Here is an 18,624-nt window from a genome sequence, read left to right on the forward strand (position 1 = left end):
CTGAGAAGTCTGGGATTATACCCAGGGTCTTGGGGTTCAGAAATTGTTTCCTGCCCTTGCTCCTTTTCTGTGAGCGACAAACATCATTGCTGCCTCTACTGTCTGGGTGAGGCTCACGTTTCTGCCAGATTGAGCATTTGCCACTCTTCCCCTCACCTCCACCCCCTGAACTCCTGAGGGTTGGAAACTCAGACTCAGAGAACACCTTATGGAAAAGGCAATAGAGCCTCAGTCAGATCCCATACATCAGCCTCAACAAGCGGCCAGTACCCCTCTGAGCAGAAGCTCGAGAATGGAGGCTGTCTGTTAAGCCTATGAAAGAGCTTCACAGGAGAGTAAGGGGCGCACTCATAGACATAAGAACATCTGTGTCTAAGACAGTCGCATAAAAGAAGGGATCCATCCTCGACCCTGTCAAAGTTGGGAGAGCCAGCCGGCACAGGTGCTAAGCGCTTAAGCCTGACTAAATCCTTTTAGGGGGCGTATGGATCCAACAGTTCTCACACCGGCTCCAGTGGTGAAGACATTGGGTAGACAGCTGCTGGTGCTTCCATCTGCTTTGGGAGCCGAGGTGGTACCGATAGCGACTTAGCCCAGAGGGAGCCGACAGCAACTGTCATCAGAGAGGCTCCGGCTCCACCAGTGGACTCTTCTCATTCTCCATGACAGTTGGAGACACACGTCTCCCCGTAAGACACTTTTGCTCTCTCCATCCGCATTCACTGCACCTCTTGGGTCTGTCTATATTCCAGGACATTGTCTCTCCGGAGAAGATGTCATCAGTCCCATCAATGATCAGGATCCAGCTTTCTCTGCTGATGAGTCTGTGGCTCCGCAGGAGTATCTCTGGCATCGAGGAGCCCCAAACAGAACCCTTAAAAGGTCAGAGTTCTGACCTCCAACCAGACACGACTGGCCAGGGGACGGGTGGTACCCTATGTCATGGGGTCCCTCTCTACTATTGGAACCATCTTATAGGCAATGTTGGACATTCTCAAAGCCCTACCCCAGACACCCAGGATCAGTACATAAGTCTTATATACACAACTGGCCCCGTCGGAGTATTCAGAGGAGGATGGTGAGCCGGATCTGACAGTTCCAGACCCATTTTTTCATCATGAGACTGGATGAGGCGGTTGCTCCCTCTCCACCGGATGACTTTAAACAATACTAAGAGTAATGCACAGGATAGTGGCAGAGCTACAAATCCAGCTGGAGGAAATTCAGGTACCTCAGCATGTCTTGTTTACTAGACATTCTGCAGACCTCCAGCCCCAGTAGAGTGCCCCTCCCAGTCAGCGAGGCTATCGTAGACCCCGGCTTCTTGTGCTCCCACCTCTAAGAGAGCCATGAAGTACTACTTTATGTCCAAGCAGGGAGTTGTTGTTCTCTCACCCTCTGCCAAACTCCATGGTGATGCAGGCAGCTAAGCAACAGCACCCAAAGACTATTTGCTCTGCTAAGGGACACATGACACTCGACCTTCTGGGAAGAAAGGTCTTCTCTTCCACCTTCCTCTAGTTCAGGATCTCTAATTATCAGGCCCTTTTGGTCAAATGTGATATTAGTTATGCTAGATTTCTAGAGTTTAAGGACAAGCTCCTAGAGAAGGATGGAGCCCACTTCCAGACCTTAGTGGATGATGGCAAATTGGTGGCCAAACTGCAGTACATGCAACTTGTGGTTGCAACCCTCAGGTTTCGCTAGAGAGGTGCAGAGTACCATCCAAGAGCTGCCCTGGGATACCATCAAGCTATTCCAGGAGAAAATGGACGATTCTCTCCAGTCCCTCAAAGACTCAAGAACAGTGCTTTGCTCGCTGGGCGTTTATACCTCTGCCCCCAAGAGGAAGTTTTATAGGGATATCAGGCAAGACCACCTCCTCAGTCCTTTTATCATCAGTGTCTTCAGGAGTACCACAAAAGATACAGAGGGTTTATATACACAGGAACCCAGCCTCTGCAGCATCCACTGCTACTTCTTTTGATGGGCATGTCAAGAGCTCTGTCCCTTTATTGATGCCTCTTCATTCCTCTGTTTAGATGTTTGAAGGCTGCCTTACTCAATTTGTCAAAAACTGGAGGGCCCTGATTACAGACAAATGGATGTTGGAGGTTATCCATGGTGCTTATTTAATTGAGTTTCTGAAAAATTCTTCCCATGGACCTACTTCCTCTTCGGGGATCACTCTCACAAGGAGATTTTATGACAGAAGGAGAACTCCTTGCTCTTCAGGGGAGCCATAGAAAATGTTTCACCTCAACACCACAGATGTTTATTCTGTTCTCCTTACTTCTTGATCACCAAGAAGAATGGAGGCCAATTCTTGATGTCAGTTAAACAAGTTAATCCAAAAACTAAAATTCTGCATGATATCCATGGCACCAATAATTCATTCATTAGAGGAGGACACATGGTTCACAGCTCTCCACGTGCAAGATGCATGTTTTCATACAGATATGCAGGCAGCCCACATAAGGTTCCTCAGATTCCTCTTCGATCAAGACCTTTACCAATTCAGAGTACTCCCCTTTGGTCTGATCATAGCACTCAGAATGTTGACAAAAGGCCGTCCAGTGGTGGCTGCTTGGATAAGAAGAGAAGGATTTATAGTCTTCTCATACCTTGATGACTGGCTTCTCACAAGCAACTCCTACAAGGAGGTCCACAGGGCAACCTGTGGTCTGTTCAGACTTTTACTTTCCTAGGTGTCTGTGTCACTCACGAAAAATCCACATTGACCCTCATGAGGTGCATAGACTTCATAGGGGCAATGTTAGACTCTGCTATTGCAAGAACATATCTGCCTCTCAGGAGTTTTCAGGCCATGAGAACTCTCATACACAAGGTCACTATCAGACACAGGACATCATCAGAACTTGCCTTTCCCTCCTTGGCCACATAGCCTCATGCACACATCATTCACCAGACTACATTATGATGCCTACTATCCCGGCTTGTCTTGGTGCACTCACCATAAATGACAAGGTGTCAGTTCCACCCAAGGTATTAGGCTCTTTTGTCAGGTGGACAAAACTAGAGAATGTTCAGGTAGGGATCCTTTTCCTCACATCCACACCCAAGGCAGCCATTATTACTGTTGCCTCCCTCTTGGGTTGGGGTGCGCACAAGGATGATCATATGGCACAGGGCATCTGGATGCCCGCTGGACTCCTGGGAGTCCAGTACACACATCAGCTTACTAGACCTCGGGGCAGTCTATCAAGCCTGCAATGCCTTTCTCCCACTCATCCAGTCCAAACCTGTTCAGATGATGCCGGATAATATGATGTGGAAGCAGTATTTTATATAAATAACAAGGGGGAATGAGATCTCCTCTCTCTCTCTCTCTCTCTCTCTCTCTCTCTCTCTCTCTCTCTCTCTCTCTCTGCATAGAGGCAGACACTCTGTGGAACTGGTGCATCAAACATCACGTAACCCTAACAGCAGCATTATTACCAGGATGCAAAATTCCCTAGTGGGCTACCTAAGCAGACACTTTTCTGTGAGACTCATGATTTGGTTCTCAACATCTTTGCTCAATGGGGAATGCTGGCATGGAACCTTTCACCTCAGGTAAGGCTGCAGGTTTGTCACAAAGTCATGGCATGACCTCTATGACTTCTGCAGTGGCTCGTGTGCTTGGCCCAGGGGCCGCCAGAGGAGCTCAGGCAGCCCCTGTGTCAGCTGCACCAGCTGCTACTGGGGCAGTCTCGGGCCACTGCCCCTCCCCTGCAGCAGCAGGAGTGTGTGGGAATCAGGACTAGGGGTTGGGATGCGGGAGGGGGTGAGGTCACTGTGTGGTGCTTACCTTGGGGGGGCTCCCTGGAAGCAGCGACATCCCTCTGGTCCTAGGTGGAAGCGCAGCACAGCCGGGGTCTCTAGATTCTTCCCTTGCCCACAGGCGCCACCCCCACAGCTCCCATTGATAGTGGTTCCCGGCCATTGGGAGCTGTGGAGCTGGCACTCAGGGCAGAGTTAGTGTGCAGAGCTGCCTGGCCATGGCTTCACCTAGGAACAGAGGGAGGGGGATGTTGCCACTTCTGGGGAGGCGCGGAGTCAGGTAGGAGCCTGGCAGCCTTGCCAACCCCCCACTGCCAAGCACCAGCAGGGGTCCAGGGCCATGTGCTGCCGCCTGCCCCTCCAGCACCCGTGCCCCCTGCTGCGCTGTCCTCCCCCAAAGCACTTGCAGTACCCCTGGGCTGCCCCCGCCCCTAAGATTTAGTCAGGGGTATATAATACAAGTCATGGACAGATCATGGGCTACCAATTTTTTTTACTGCCCGTGACCTGTCCATGACATTTACTAAAAATATCCGAGACCAAAACATAGCCTTACTCATAGGTGAACAGGAAAGTTCCTCGTTACCACTCCAGAGCAGCCTTAGGCAGAGACTCCTTGGGAGATGTCCTGCTGATGTTGTGGAAGGGTCACGTGGGGTATGTTTTTCTTCCAGTTCCTTTGATACCACAGGTTTTGTGGAAGATACGCTGGGACAAAGTTCTAGTCATCCTCATCCTGCCCAACTGGTCAAGACAGTTGTGGATCACAGATCTGTTGAAGCTCTTAATGAAACACCCATGAACATCCACAGGCTTTCTAATACAACACCAGGGCAAGATCACACATCACAGTCTGGGGTCTGCAACTCAGTCTGATATTTGGGTGGGCATTGGAGAAAGAATGCTCATGTTCCAAGAGTGTGCAATCCATCCTTAACCAAAGCGGAAAAGGTTCTACAAGAAGCTATTACGCGTCTAAATAGAGTGTTTCTCTGCTTGGGCTCATCAGTGCAAATTGTCTCTGGATTCCGCTGGAATCCCTGATATCTTAGAGAATCTCCTCATACTTAAAGTCTTTCAGGTCTTGCATTCAGTTCCCTGTAGGTGCATTTAGAAGCAATCAGCATTTTCCATCCTCCAGTTTCATGAGTCAGGTCATCTACTTACCTGTATTTCTCCTCTCCCCTCCCCTCCCCCCAAGTGACATGCATGAGAAGTGTGTGTGGTGGGTCAGGGGGTGGAGAGTTTTCTGTTTAGTTTTTTAAAGCAGAAATTACTGCACTCAATTTTTACTCAAGTGTTTGGAAAAAAGCTATTTTTCACTTTCAATAACAAAATATAACACAATCTTCCAAGATTTAAATTAAGATAATTTTAGTATTCATGGTAAGTACAATGTGTCAACCTTTTCCCCCAGCAAAGCTTCCTGCTTTACCCTTCGTTATTAATAGGGCCCTACCAAATTCATGGCCATGGAAAAACACGGCATGGACCATGAAATCTGATCTCTTTCCCCACCCCACCCATGAAATCTGGTCTTTTGTGTACTTTTATACTATACTATACAGATTTCATGGGGGGGAACAAGTGCACTGCCCTTGCCTGCAGGCACCGCCCCCTGCAGCTCCTATTGGCCGGGACCAGGGAACCGTGGCCAATGGGAGCTTCTGGGGAGTTACCTACAGGTGAGGGCAGTGCGTGGCGCCCTCTGCCCCCCCAGCCTCAGGGGCCACAGAGATGTCGTGCTGGCTGCTTCAATGAGCGGCGCGGGGCCAGGGCAGGCAGGGAGCCTGCCTTAGCCCCACTGCAGGCCACTGCCACTCCAGGTAAGTGGTGCTGTGCTGGAGCCCACACCCCAACCCCCTGCTGCACCCCGCACCTATCCTGTACCCCAACCCCCTGCCCTGAGCCCCCTGCTGCACCCCAACCCCCTGCCCTGAGTTACCTGCCGCACTCTGCACCCCTCCCTGCACCCCAGCCTCCTGCCTTGAGCCCCCTTGTACACCCCGCACCCCAACCCCCTGCCGCACCCCACACTTATCCTGCACTCCAACCCCTGCCCTGAGCCCCCTGCTGCACCTCAACTCCTTGCCCTGAGCCCATGCTGCACTCGGCACCCCTCTCTGCACTCCAACCTCCTGTCCTGAGCTGCCTGCTGCACCCCAACCCCCTACCCTGAGCCCATGCTGCACTCGGCACCCCTCCCTGCACCTCAACACCCTGCCTGAGCCCCCTGCCTCACGCCAACCCCCTGCCCTGAGCCACTTGCCCTGAGCCCATGCTGCACTCCACACCACTCCCTGCACCCCAACCTCCTGCTTTGAGCTCCCTTGTACTCCCTACACCCCTCCTGTGCCCCAACCCTTTGCCCTGAGCCCCTTCCTGCACACCCTCCTGCCCCAGCCCTACATTCATGGCCCTGCATGCAATTTCACTACCCAGATGTGGCCCTCGGGCCAAAAAGTTTGCCCACCCCTACCTTATCCACTTGACTGTATGCCCCATAAAGAAGGAGTGGATGAAAATCCAAAGCTCCAAGTCGGACTGAGATAACTTGATAAAATTTTGCCTGAGGGACAGTCCGTATTTTTAGTTAATGCTGTTGGGTGGGAAATAAGAATATATTTAGGTGTTGATCCCAAGTGAGCAAGAGAAGAAGTTTAAGAAATCATTAATTGTGTGGACTCTGTCTTCTACACAAGAGTGAGTAGGTTTATATATAGTTGATAATCTGTAAAAGTCAGACACCATGCCTGAATGCCCTTTACCAGCCAAAGTAAATTTAGCATTTTAAATTAAGACTTCTTGCTATTAAAATGAGATCCAAGGAATAGCCAGTTAATTGACCATGACTGCCAGTTCAATTCAGTGGATTGTGTTAGGTTTTTAGGCACAGATCTAGTTCTGAAATGGGCTAATGATCAATTTATGTTGTTTAACATGAGAAAATGAATAAGTACTAATTTTGTAATGAGCATTGAAACTTTTAATTTCTCACATTACATTGACAAGTAATTTATTGTTACTATTGAAAGTGGATATGGAGGGAAAAATTAGCATTACTTTCTGTTCCATAAATAATACCCTCTTTGCCTTCTGTGTTCGTTTTTAGAAATGTGACATAGCCCAGGTATCCAAATTTCAACTTTGATGGCCTTTCATTGTATGAAGTCACTATAGTGAAGTAGGAAAGGGGTAAGATTCTTTGTCTAGAAAGAAAATAAAATGTTCCACTGAGCAGAGCTTAGTATTAGATGTTGCTGCCATTCACAGGTAGTAGTGGGAAGTGTTATGCAGCCTGTGTGTGTGTGTGTGTGTGTGTGTGTGTGTGTTTAAAAAAAAAAGTACATGTGTAAAAAGAAAAATATGCTGATGTGGCAAGGTGCCTGAGTTTCTTTAGGAGTTTCTCCTAAAGCCATGGAACTTCAATTTTTTCATCCACAATGTACAGAAATGACCAGAAATTCATCCCACAGTCTACCATATCCCCAAATCCAAAGAACAATTTTTTGACCATTTTGTGGGTTGCAGATCGTAGTAGATAAAGGTGCGAGATTTGGCTGATGCCATGGAGTGAAAGGGTCTGTCCGTCCTCTTTGCTTTCCCCTGTGTTTGTGCAGTGCTCAGCTCTGAGGGTTGAGAAGATTTGCTCCATAGGTTCTTGAAGCTCCCCACTTCACTTGTTTTGGAGCCAAATGGTGCACGAGACAGAAGAGAGATGGCGTAAGGAGCAGCTCTAGGATTGGGAGGTGGGAGGGAGGGATAGAATCAGCAGTAGGAAAAGGGGAAGTCAGTGAGCTGGTCTTTCCTGCCCTTGAGCAGGACCCTCACAGGGTCCAGGGATTTTAGAGAGGTCACAGCCACCAGCTCACATATCAAGTCCCCCCTCACACCACCATTTGAGAATGGCTGTTCTATGATGTGTGTGAGCACCTCGAACTCCCATTAAAGTTCCCCATCTTGTAGAGTTAGGTCTTCAGAGAGCAGTTCAGTGTGCGTATGTTGAAATAACTATTGCTGAATGCAAAAAGAGTCCTTGTGGCACCTTAGAGACTAACACGTTTATTTGGGCATAAGCTTTCATGGGCTAGAACACACTTCATCAGATGTACGGAGTAAAAGATACAGGAGCAGGTATAAATACATGAAAGGATGGGGGTTGCTTTACCAAGTGTTAAGTCAGTCTAACGAGAGAAATCAATTAACAGCAGGATACCAAAGGAGGAGAAATAACTTTTGAAGTGGTAAGAAAGTGGCCCATTACAGACAGTTCACAGGAAGGTGTGAGTATCCGTAGGGAGAAATTAGTATTGGGGAAATTAAGTTTTGGTTTTGTAATGACCCAACCACTCCCAGTTTTTATTCAGGCCTAATCTGATGGTATCTAGTTTGCAAATTAATTCCAGTTCTGCAGCGTCACGTTGGAGTCTGTTTTTGTTTTTGAAGTTTTTTTTGTTGAAGAATCACCAATTTGAGGTCTGTTGTTGAGTGACCAGAGATTCAAGTGTTCTCCTATTGTTGAATGCTTACACATGCTTAAACTTTTTTTTCTTGCAGCTGACGTATTTGTTTCATGGTGGGTCTTATTTGGAATTCCATCAGAGAGATGAAATTAATGAGATGTAATTTGAACTATAATATTTGCTCTTGCTAGGTTGTTTGGCTGTGGAAAATAGTTAGAATCCATCTGATCTTAAAAGCTGTTTGCGGCTTTTCTTTGGCACCTGGAAGTTTGTTCTGAAAGTTCCCTCCCATAGAACAGAGGTAGACATGGAAATGAATAAACTTATTGGCAAATTTTCAGATGTATTACAGTTTTTAAATTAACCATTATTTTCATTTCAGCCTGTTACTGTTCTTCAATGTTTGTGGTTTGTTTTGTGCTATGTTCTTGAACAGATAGTTCTGGTACACACTCCAGGCTGATTATTTTGTCTTATTTTTAATGTATGTACGCTTTTGCCATAAAAGTGTTATCTGTTGTGAAAATATTCAGGAATAGTGCAGATAACAGCACAGTATGTATTCTTACATTCCAGACAATTTTAAACAGCTATTAGAAAAAAGTGCTTGCATTTACTATTTGAAGTATTGTAAAAGTAAAGCAATCATTAATAGAATTGGAAATTCGAAACCTCTAAAACATTCTAACTTTTTGAAGTTCTTGTGTATATAAGAAAACCCCCAATAATTTCAGACAAGAATTACTTGATGCAAGGAAATTTAATATTTAAAAAGTCACACTTTTATAAGGGTGATATTGACAATGCACACAAACTCTGATGGCTTTATTTGAATAAATGACATCTAATTTTGGGTACCTCCAATTTTCCTGTTGTCTGAAAGAAGTAATGTTGGAATTTCTCTTAGCAGTGAGTGAACAGTAATGCAAACGCTGCTCTCTGCTGGCCACCTCAAGACATTTTAACAACCAGGAATCATTTTGTTTTAGTTAAACAAATACAGAGGTATATTCCATAGTATATGTATTGGAAGGAACAGTATGCTGATGCTCATTGCTGTATTATCTGGTCATGACATCATATGAAAAAATAATAAGTATATTAATAAAGGGAAGACTGAGATTAGATTGTTTCTAAAACTTGTGCGTGTTGTGAATGTCACAATAAAAAGCTTTAAACTGGGAAGTCTTAGGAAACTTATTTCTGTTGTCCCAACACAGGTATCATTTTCTGAACTGAGAAGCTGTAATTGCCTTCCTCTTGAACAGGTTGAATTAAAATATTCCAGAAAACAAGCAGTTTTACAGTAACTTTCCTTCACGACTAGAAACTCCTTTGTACTCTTTTGGAAAGGATAGACTTTTATGAAAACAGAGTACATACAAATATTTAGAACTAAAGGAGTAGGAAATAATCTTCTATGCCATTAACAGACATCATTTCCATTGCTTTTTCCTATATATTCTATCCTCTGCATATGCTTCTTTTTTCCATTATCTGGGAGAGTATAATCATTTAGTCATAAAATAGTAAAAGGTTACTTACAGTGATGGCATTCTCAGTTTATCCTGAGTACGTCTTATTTTTCTATGTAATCAATGTGGAATAAACAAAATGTAAACCACTTACTAGCTTTGTTGGACTATCTGTTCTTGTGTTCACTTTCTAGGTGAATGTTCACTTAACAAAATATTTATCGTCTTTAATTATAGAAAAACTCTGAGGTGGAAAGTGAAGTGTTTACAAAGGTAAAATTTAAGTAATTTTCAGAGCACAGCTAGGTAGACTATATAACTGGGTGGGGTACACAGGAAAAAACTCCTTAGACTTGAGGAGTGTGATGCAATGATTACACGACTGTATTATTGCATTGAATTTCAAGTTTAGCATTACCAGTGCCCTTGAATTGAATGAACTGAACTGGCCAGATCTGCGCATTGTTTGAACTATGCTAAAAACATCCACATAGCTTTTACAAAATAATTGCGCCTTACTGATTTACCCTTCCCAAAAGAACTAAATTGTTCTAGAGCAGTGTAATTTAACCTGTTGCTGTAATAAAATGCAACTTGATACCTGTTGTGTTGAAAACTTAAAAAGTTCATTGAACTCTGAGGTTAGCATCAACTACCGAGTGAATATAATTGCCAGAGTTCTAAAAATCCTAGTTCTGAATAGCTAAGTATGAATTTAAAAAACCTAATTCTACTTCAAAGAGTTAAATTTAAACTTTCACCAAAATGTTATTGTGCTGAGTAGCCATATGTGTTAAATTGTTATTGACTCTAAGTAGATATTGCTATAAAAATATTTTCCTGAGAAAATTTCTTAAACAATTTTCTAAATATCATTTTAAAATATATTTAGTTCTTGGTATTGGTACATTTTAAAAAGTGGCATTTCCACTTAAGATTCCATGTATTTGCATCTTCACCGTTTTTCAGTTTTTTAAAAAAGGGCTTATTTGGTCTAGGTATTGCAGCAGGACAGCTTTAAATCATAATCTTTTATAGATGCATTTTTAATACACAGCAAATAACGTGACACACAGCCTGATAGACACACATCAGATGTCTGTATAGGTTCAGAATGGAGCACCTTGAGAATTTTTATTGCAGCATTGGTGTTAGCTGATTTGTAATAGAATTCCCGCTTATTTAATGGTGCTGGGTAAAAATCACTTTCCATGTGGGCTGAGCAGAGTACAGCTTCAAGAGTCACTACTGGAGGAATCTCTAATTGGAGAGATTTCATTTTAGGACACTATGCTGTAGTGCTTCTTGCTTCACTGTAACCCAGACATACAATGACACAGAATGCCTTTCAGAGTGTCCCAAAGCACTGATCAGAAGGGTTTGCCACTTGCTATGAAAACTCACTGAGTGCTGAAGGCCGGGTTATGGTCCAATAAGTCTTCCATCTAAGCTAAAATAATATTTTCAGTAATTCTTCCAATAATTTACTTTGGAGGTGTTTTATTAACATTAGATAAGAAATACTCAGTGTTGTTCCCTAGCTGTGAATGAAACCCATAGTTGGTCAAGATATGCAGTGCCACACTTGCAGTCATGCTGAAGAGAGTGGCATTGTATTTGAGTGCAACTGAAGGCCGAATTTAGTCTAGTGCAGGGTTTCTCAAACTTCATAGCACCGTGACCCGTTTCTGACAACCAAAATTATTACACGACCCTGGGAAGGGGGGACCGAAGCCCAAGCCCCACCATCTTGAGCAGGGGGGCAAAGCCCAAGCACCGCTGCCCTGGGGGGTGCCAAGCTTGAGGGCTTCAGCCCTGGAAAGTGGGTCTCAGACTTTGGTTTCAGCCCTGAGCCCCATCAACTATAACACCACCCCTGGTGACCCCATTAAAATGGGATCGCGACCCACAGTTTGAGAACCACTGGTCTAGTGTCTTTTGAAGGTAGTAAATACTATGGATGGGCTCAAACTACACAATTTATATCCTAGTTTTGAATATTTCCAAAGCTGAGGTTTTTGGACCAGTTGTTTGTTTATTCTGCTGTATAATATAGATAGAGACCATTGCCAAAGTTTGGACTCAGTTCTGGATTTCAGTTACTCACAAAGTTCAGTGGTGGTAGGATCTTGTGTTTTCATTTGGCCGTATCTATTTCTAGAAACTACAATCTTTTCCATTGCTCAAAAGGCATGTAGATAAACGTTGTAAAACGTAGAGTAATCACAGGGAGCAAAGGAGAATCGAGAAATGACTGTCTCCACATGGTATAGAGAAAACTTAAATGAAAAGATTTATTGTTGTTTCATATTTACTTAGCAGATCTTGTCTGTGTAAGCTCTTGCCAAACTTATTTTAGGTATTTCTTGTCTAGTCTTGCTGACCTATATTTTGTGTTAGTGGCTTGTCAAACAGGAAGAACCACAATAGACTCAACTCAGGTTTTGTGGAGTAAACTATAAAATATATGCGGTGCATGAAATTAAGTTTTTTTTTCCTTTGACATTTCTCACAGAAGAGAAAAGCACCTTTTAAAAACGAAATACTTGCTAATTGGTGGAAGAATGCAGCTTGTATCTTAGCTGCGTAGGTTGGGCATATGATGTAGCATAAGGGCAGCAATTGTGTTTTTGATGTTGTCATTCCATTATTGATCCTGTAATTTTGTGTGTTTGCTATGTTGCCCTTTTATTAACGTGCACACTGTTTGAGAACAGGATAAACCTCCAGAAATACCAGAGTTCAGTTTAATGCTGGCTGTTTTTGTGGATTTAGCCACTCTTGCATCTGTACCCTGTCTGTAATATCCCCATTTTACAGACAGGAAACAAAGGCTAGAGAGGTTAAGCGATTTTGCCAAGAACAGTTAGGGTTCAGATGATGGGGTTGAAAAAGCAGGTTGGTTCTTGTTCGCTGTAAAATAGTTTTCTCATTTCCAGATTGCAATAAAGTTTGGCTTATATCTCAAATCCCAGTTGAGTCTTTGAGCTGGGGTAATGAGTCACTGTAATAAGTGACTTGTTATGTTTTGAAGTGTAAACCTTATTGTAGCCTGTCAATTCTGTCAAGCCTTAAAAACCCAGCTGTTTGTATTCAATCCCGTGACAGTGTTTGTTCTGATACCAGAGGTAGAGATGCTTTACATAGTGGAGTGTGAGATGAGAAACTGTCTTCTCTACTGTTTACTAGTTTGAAAGTTGAGTTTACAATGGTATGTTTTCTTTGGACTTTGTTCTAGAGCTTGCCAGATGAGGAACATGAGGACAGTGTGTATAAGCTGATAGGTTTGCCTGATCTTTTTATAAACAGTGAAACATTACATGCTCAAATTAAACAAAAGCACACATGAATACTCTCTTTGGTATAATCACTTCCGGGTATATGTGCCCCAAAAGGTCCAATAGCAACGAGGAGTGTTTGTTTTCCATAAAGTAATTTCAGAGAAGAATTTAAAGCAAACTTGAGCTCTCCTGTTTACTATAGAATTTTCCATATATAGACAAATTACATAGGAATGAAGTGTTTTCATCCCCTTTCACAAACAAAAGGCAAAGTAGGTCACAATCTTAATGTAGAAACTCTCTGTAATCTTCATATACAATCTGGTCTAAAATCTACCCATTAAGTTTTATATGTGTACACAGTTTTAGCTAAATCTTGTTGCACTTGGCTGATATTAAAAGCTTTTCTGATTGGGTATTTCAGTTGGGTCAACTCAGTAGTTAAAATGTAGGTTGTATATGGAAATAGCTCTATAACTTGGTATTGCCTTGCCAAATGGGGAGTGGAGCTAGGGAGGAGGGAATGCTGCCTTGTTGTGTAATGTTTCTCTAAACAGAAAGTGTTACGTTCATTTTCGCAAGTGTAAAAATTGTGTTTCTGGTACATTTATGATGATATGAGAAAATGCTGATATTTGTTAATTAAACAGCTATAAAAATGATGGTACAGTGTTTGCCAGTATTGTCCAAAGCCCTGTACCTCACAGTAGTGATGTGGTATGTTGAGCTGGTACTTGTAGAAAACTTTATTTTGTATAAGTGATGATGTCACTAGGGCGGTTACAATAAGGGGGAAGCTGTGTATTAGGTAAATCGGGGCTTGTCTACAGTGGCAATTTACAGCGCTGGAACTTTCTTGCTCAGGTGTGTGAAAAAACACCCCCCTGCGTGCAGCAAGTTTCAGCGCTGTAAAGCACCAGTGTAGACAGTTTACCAGAGCTGGTAGCTATGCCCCTTGTGGAGGTGGTTTTTTAGAGCGCCGTGCTGCAACCTCACAAGCCACGTTAGACCGCTGCGGTGTCAGTGCTTTAGCATTGCCAGTGTAGACTAGCCCTTAGTCAAAACTGCAGGAACAGTGTATTCTGGCTTCAAGAATGTTTTTTGTGAAATGTTTTTGCATTTAATAGTTGTTAAATATTTTAAGATCACTAACTGGGATTACATTTCTGAGAAGAATAGCATTTAACAAAATACAATTCTAAAATCTGATCTTTAGGATAGGGCGGTGAGAAATAGGCGAAAGCCTAAAAATGAATGCACAGCATAAATGAGCTCAGTAAAAGTCTCTAGGCAATTTAATTCCTCCCAAATCATTAAAGCATGTAAACTCAAAACTGGTTTTCCATTGATTTCCGGTGATACTAAAGTCAATGTGTGTATGACCAGATCCCTGTGAAACTACCTTATTCATTTTAGGCATGTCATTTGACTAGACCAGTCACTTAAAATGAAAATCGAGAGGAATAAGAAATATTACTTTTCCCTCTGACTTTCATTACGTATGATTTCTCTGCTTTCCATGCAGTTTCTCCCAAGGTGTAACAATAGCAATGAATTTATGGGAATTGTAGGGCTATGACCTCCCTTGCATATCTCCCTTTTCATCCAAATGGGGGTCCTAAGATTCTTAGGCATTCACATGAGAGATGCTGCATGGAAGGCAGAGCAAACATAGTTAGAGAGCCAAGCATGTATAGATCTTTTAAATTTAGGTTATACCTGTTCAAAGTACCCCTTTCCCTGTGGCAGTGGCAGCAGAGGCATGAAACCAAGGCCTGTACATGTTGTGTTTGTGCTGCTGTAAACAGTGTTGCTTTGTGTAAAATGCGACTGTGCATGAGGGCAGGCTAGATTGTGTTACTAATAAAGTTCTTTGTAGCCTTTTGAGGCGGCAAAGGAAGGGAAAGTGGGGTACGGCAATGGAGACCTAGAGCAGTGCTTCTCAAGCTATCTGATGTGGGGGCCCGGCAATTTTTTTTTCCAATGTGCCAGGGACCGGTGCCATATTATTATCCTTTTCGACGCTCTTATGAGGAAACTCGCTGCGGATTGGCAGCCGATGGCTCGCGGACTGGCACTGGTCCGCGGACCACCACTTTGAGAAGCACTGACCTAGAGGACAAAGAAGGATGGGAATCAATACGTTACAGCAAAGGAAAAGAGAAGTGGAAGTGTAATGGAGGGAGTGGGGGCTGTTTTCCAGTAAAAGCGCTTGCTTACTAGCATTTCTTTCTACCTTGCAAGAAATCGCCTCTCAAATATTTTGGCCCCACGCCATGTTAAAACGGGATATGTGGGTGGGGATGATCTTCCTGCCTCCCCAACTCCAGTCCTTCACATATGAAAATGAGAAAAAAGCCCTTCTTCCAAGAGCTCTGCCTCCCACACATCAGTGATTTTTGCCTTGTACCTTTCTCCCTGTTGGTAGCAGTGTAGCTTTGAGTTTGAAAAACTGGTAATTTGAACTGCAGTAGTTTAACTTTTAATATTTTGTAGGCAACTTTGAAAGTTAATGGTAATTCATAATTTTAATTATTCAGCAATCCAAATGGGAAGTTGAGATAATGTCGCTGAGGATAAGTCCTTTTGAAACTTCATATGCTCCAGCAATTAACTTGAAAAACAGCCTCTGTTTAAAAAATTCCACAGTATCCCTGATCTCAGTCAGAGACTGTGTAATACATGCTCTTGATGTCAGATCCATGTGTAACAGATTTGTGACCCACTGCCTAGGAATGTTATCGTTGTTTGTTTGTTTGTTCGTTCGTTCAGCACCGACAGTGCCCTTGGCGTGGACAAGATACAACCTAGAGACAGCCCCAACCTCAAAGACCTTACAATCTGATTAAGCCAGATGCAGAACAGACATTATGACTGGGACACCCAGAGCTATTAAAACGTTTTGAGAGATTTTTGTGAAAACATATGCTTTGTTTCCTTCATTTAAGTGGTGGGTAATACCACAGGAATTTCAAGATGTGTTCATAAAATATTTAGTCCATTCCTACTATAAGACAAGCTTTTGGATGCCCTAGTTTTTGGGGGCCTGTCTTCAGACCCCTTTTAAGTATTTCATGTTTAAAAGATGGGTGGTCAGTACTTTCTGAAAATCAGGTCTCTTTAAGGTGTAATATATTGGGTCCCCCAAAATTGAGGCACCCAAACCCATTACTCAGTTTTGAAAACTGTCCACCAGATGAAATGTATTGAATTTGTCCTAATGTTAGACATTGAACAACAGCTCAGAGTGTTGTCATTGTTACGCAGGTGGGCTAGCTAAGATGCAAAAAAAAAGTTAGATATTATGTCATGTCCAGCCCTCTGTGGCCATAATAGAATTTTTCACTATAAAAATGATCTCTCTTAGAATAACAAATGTAGTAATCCAGGCTCAGTACAGTAGATTTCTGTGGGGAAATGGGCATGTACCTCTATTGATGCAGTACCATTCTTCTGATTCTGCTTGTGTGGTACAAGGGTGGGGGAAGTTGTGGAAGCCTATATCCCCATTTGTTGGTAAATTATGGTATCCTTCCTTCAAAATACAGAATGTATACACTATATGAGACATACATGTCTTATATAGCAATAATATGTGAAACAACATTGTTGGGGATTGACGTGATGTCTCTGAAAGGTTTTTTGATGAACCTTGTATTGGTGTATAGAGAGAGTTTCTCTTCATAGGGGCCTGTTGACCGAAGTGCTTGGACTACTTCAGTCTGAGGAGACATTTCTGAAATTTTTTTGTCACCTAAAAAAGCTGTTCTAAGACAGGGCAGAACTATTATGCCCCATCCCACAGTAGTGGTGTAAGGTGCTCAGATACTACAGTAATTGGGACCATAGAAGCACTGATGCTATCAGAAAGAAAAATCTTTTGCTTTACATGATTCACTTGTGTACGAGGGTCAAAAGTTTTATGTACACCTCTACCTCAATATAACGTGACCCAATACAGCGCATGTTTGCATATAGCGTGGTGACCCCGGGGCTCTGGCAGCAGAGCTTGGGTGGCACTTTAAAGGGCCCAGGGCGCTGGCTCCTGCGGGCAGCCCCGGGTCCTATAAATCACTGCTGGAGCCCTGCTGCTGCTACCCCGGAGCTGCAGCAGCGAGGCTCGGCCGGTGATTTAAAGGGCCCAGGCTCCCCGCAGCGGCTGGAGCCTGGAGCTCTTTAAATCACTGCTGGAGCCCTGCCGCTGCGACCCCGGAGCTGCAGCAGCAGGGCTCGGATGGTGATTTAAAGGGCCTGGGCTCCCCACAGCAGCTGGAGCCCAGGGCTCTTTAAATCACTGCTGGAGCCCTGCCGCTGCTACCCTGGGGCTCCAGCAGCGCTTTAAAGGACTCAGAGCTCTGGCCGCTGTGGGGAGTCCTGGGTCCTTTAAATCACTATCGGAGCCCTGCCACCGCTACCCCGGGGTTCCGGCAGTGGGGCTCGGGTGGCGATTTAAAGGGCAGTGGGGCTCCCCACGGCTGGAACCCCGGGCTCTTTAAATCACTGCTGGAGCCCTACTGCCACTACCCCGATATAACGGGGTTTCACCTATAACGCAGTAGGGATTTTTGGCTCCCGAGGTCCGCGTTATATTGGAGTAGAGGTGTACAAGAGTTGAATCTGAATGAAAACTTTACCATTAACTTCAGTAAGTATAGGACTGGGCATATTGACTGTTTGGGAAATATCTTCTTTTACTGATATGTACTTGAAATATCTGATGGATCCTTTTCCTTTGCATACAGGATCCAAACTACTGGATACAAGTACATCGCCTGGAGCATGGGGATGGAGGAATCCTAGACCTTGATGACACTCTTTGTGACGTAGCTGATGACAAAGACAGAGTGAGTACAGACTGTTCTTAAACAGGCTCAGGGTTCACTGCATGTGAATACACCATGTTTCATATTTCTAGCGTAAACACTGAAGATGAGGTAGGAGAAAGAAGAGGAGGGATGGAAGAAGGTGATAGTCAAACAACATGAAAGTAATTTTCCTGAATTTTCTAATATTGGCGCTTTCACAAAATGCTAAGTACATTAGTAAAATTGAGCTGGAAATGTAATATAAAATATTTGATTTAAATTAAGGTGCTTTCATTATGCAATATAAATAAAGTTGGAACATGAAAGTGAAGATGAGAAGAGAGAGGAAATCCCTAAAAAATATACACAAGATTTTCCAAAATATGTCTTAAATTTAGTACCCTAACTCCATGTTTAGGCACGTAAGTAAGTAGCCTAGTTTTGAGTGTTGAGCATCCCTGATTTCACTTTCAGAAGTCATTGATTTTTATTAGGAGCTGCTAGGTACCAGCACTTGTGAAAATATTAGGCTGCTTATGTAGGTTCAGACTTTTAGGACCTATTTTTGAGAATCTCAGACATGTAATGCATATTTGTTTTGTTTGCAATGAGCTAAGCTATGTTTTGCTTTAATACTGGATTTTTGTTTGAGACGATGGATGCATTTTTACTGTCTTAAGTAACAAAGTCAGATTGGATAAAATAGGAAACACTTACATTAGTAAGCCTGGGAAGTTTTATGTAACATGCTAAACATTGGCATTTCACTGCCAAGCTCTGCTCCTAGCAATTCTTACTGAAGATGCAACTCCACTGC

The 18,624-nt window shown here is 43.4% G+C and overlaps 1 protein-coding gene across 11 annotated transcripts in view; it reads left to right on the forward strand.

The window, feature by feature from the left end:
- PARD3 (par-3 family cell polarity regulator) overlaps positions 1 to 18,624 on the forward strand; it is a 627,608-nt gene that overhangs the window by 60,635 nt on the left and 548,349 nt on the right. For all 11 annotated transcript variants that reach the window (XM_039524331.1, XM_039524332.1, XM_039524326.1 and 8 more), the window contains exon 2: positions 17,745 to 17,846. In XM_039524331.1, the coding sequence (XP_039380265.1) occupies positions 17,745 to 17,846 (102 nt within the window). The remainder of the gene's footprint in view (positions 1 to 17,744; positions 17,847 to 18,624) is intronic.

The sequence above is a fragment of the Mauremys reevesii genome, linkage group 2 (assembly GCF_016161935.1).
Source record: "Mauremys reevesii isolate NIE-2019 linkage group 2, ASM1616193v1, whole genome shotgun sequence".
In the NCBI taxonomy this organism is placed as follows: domain Eukaryota; kingdom Metazoa; phylum Chordata; order Testudines; family Geoemydidae; genus Mauremys; species Mauremys reevesii.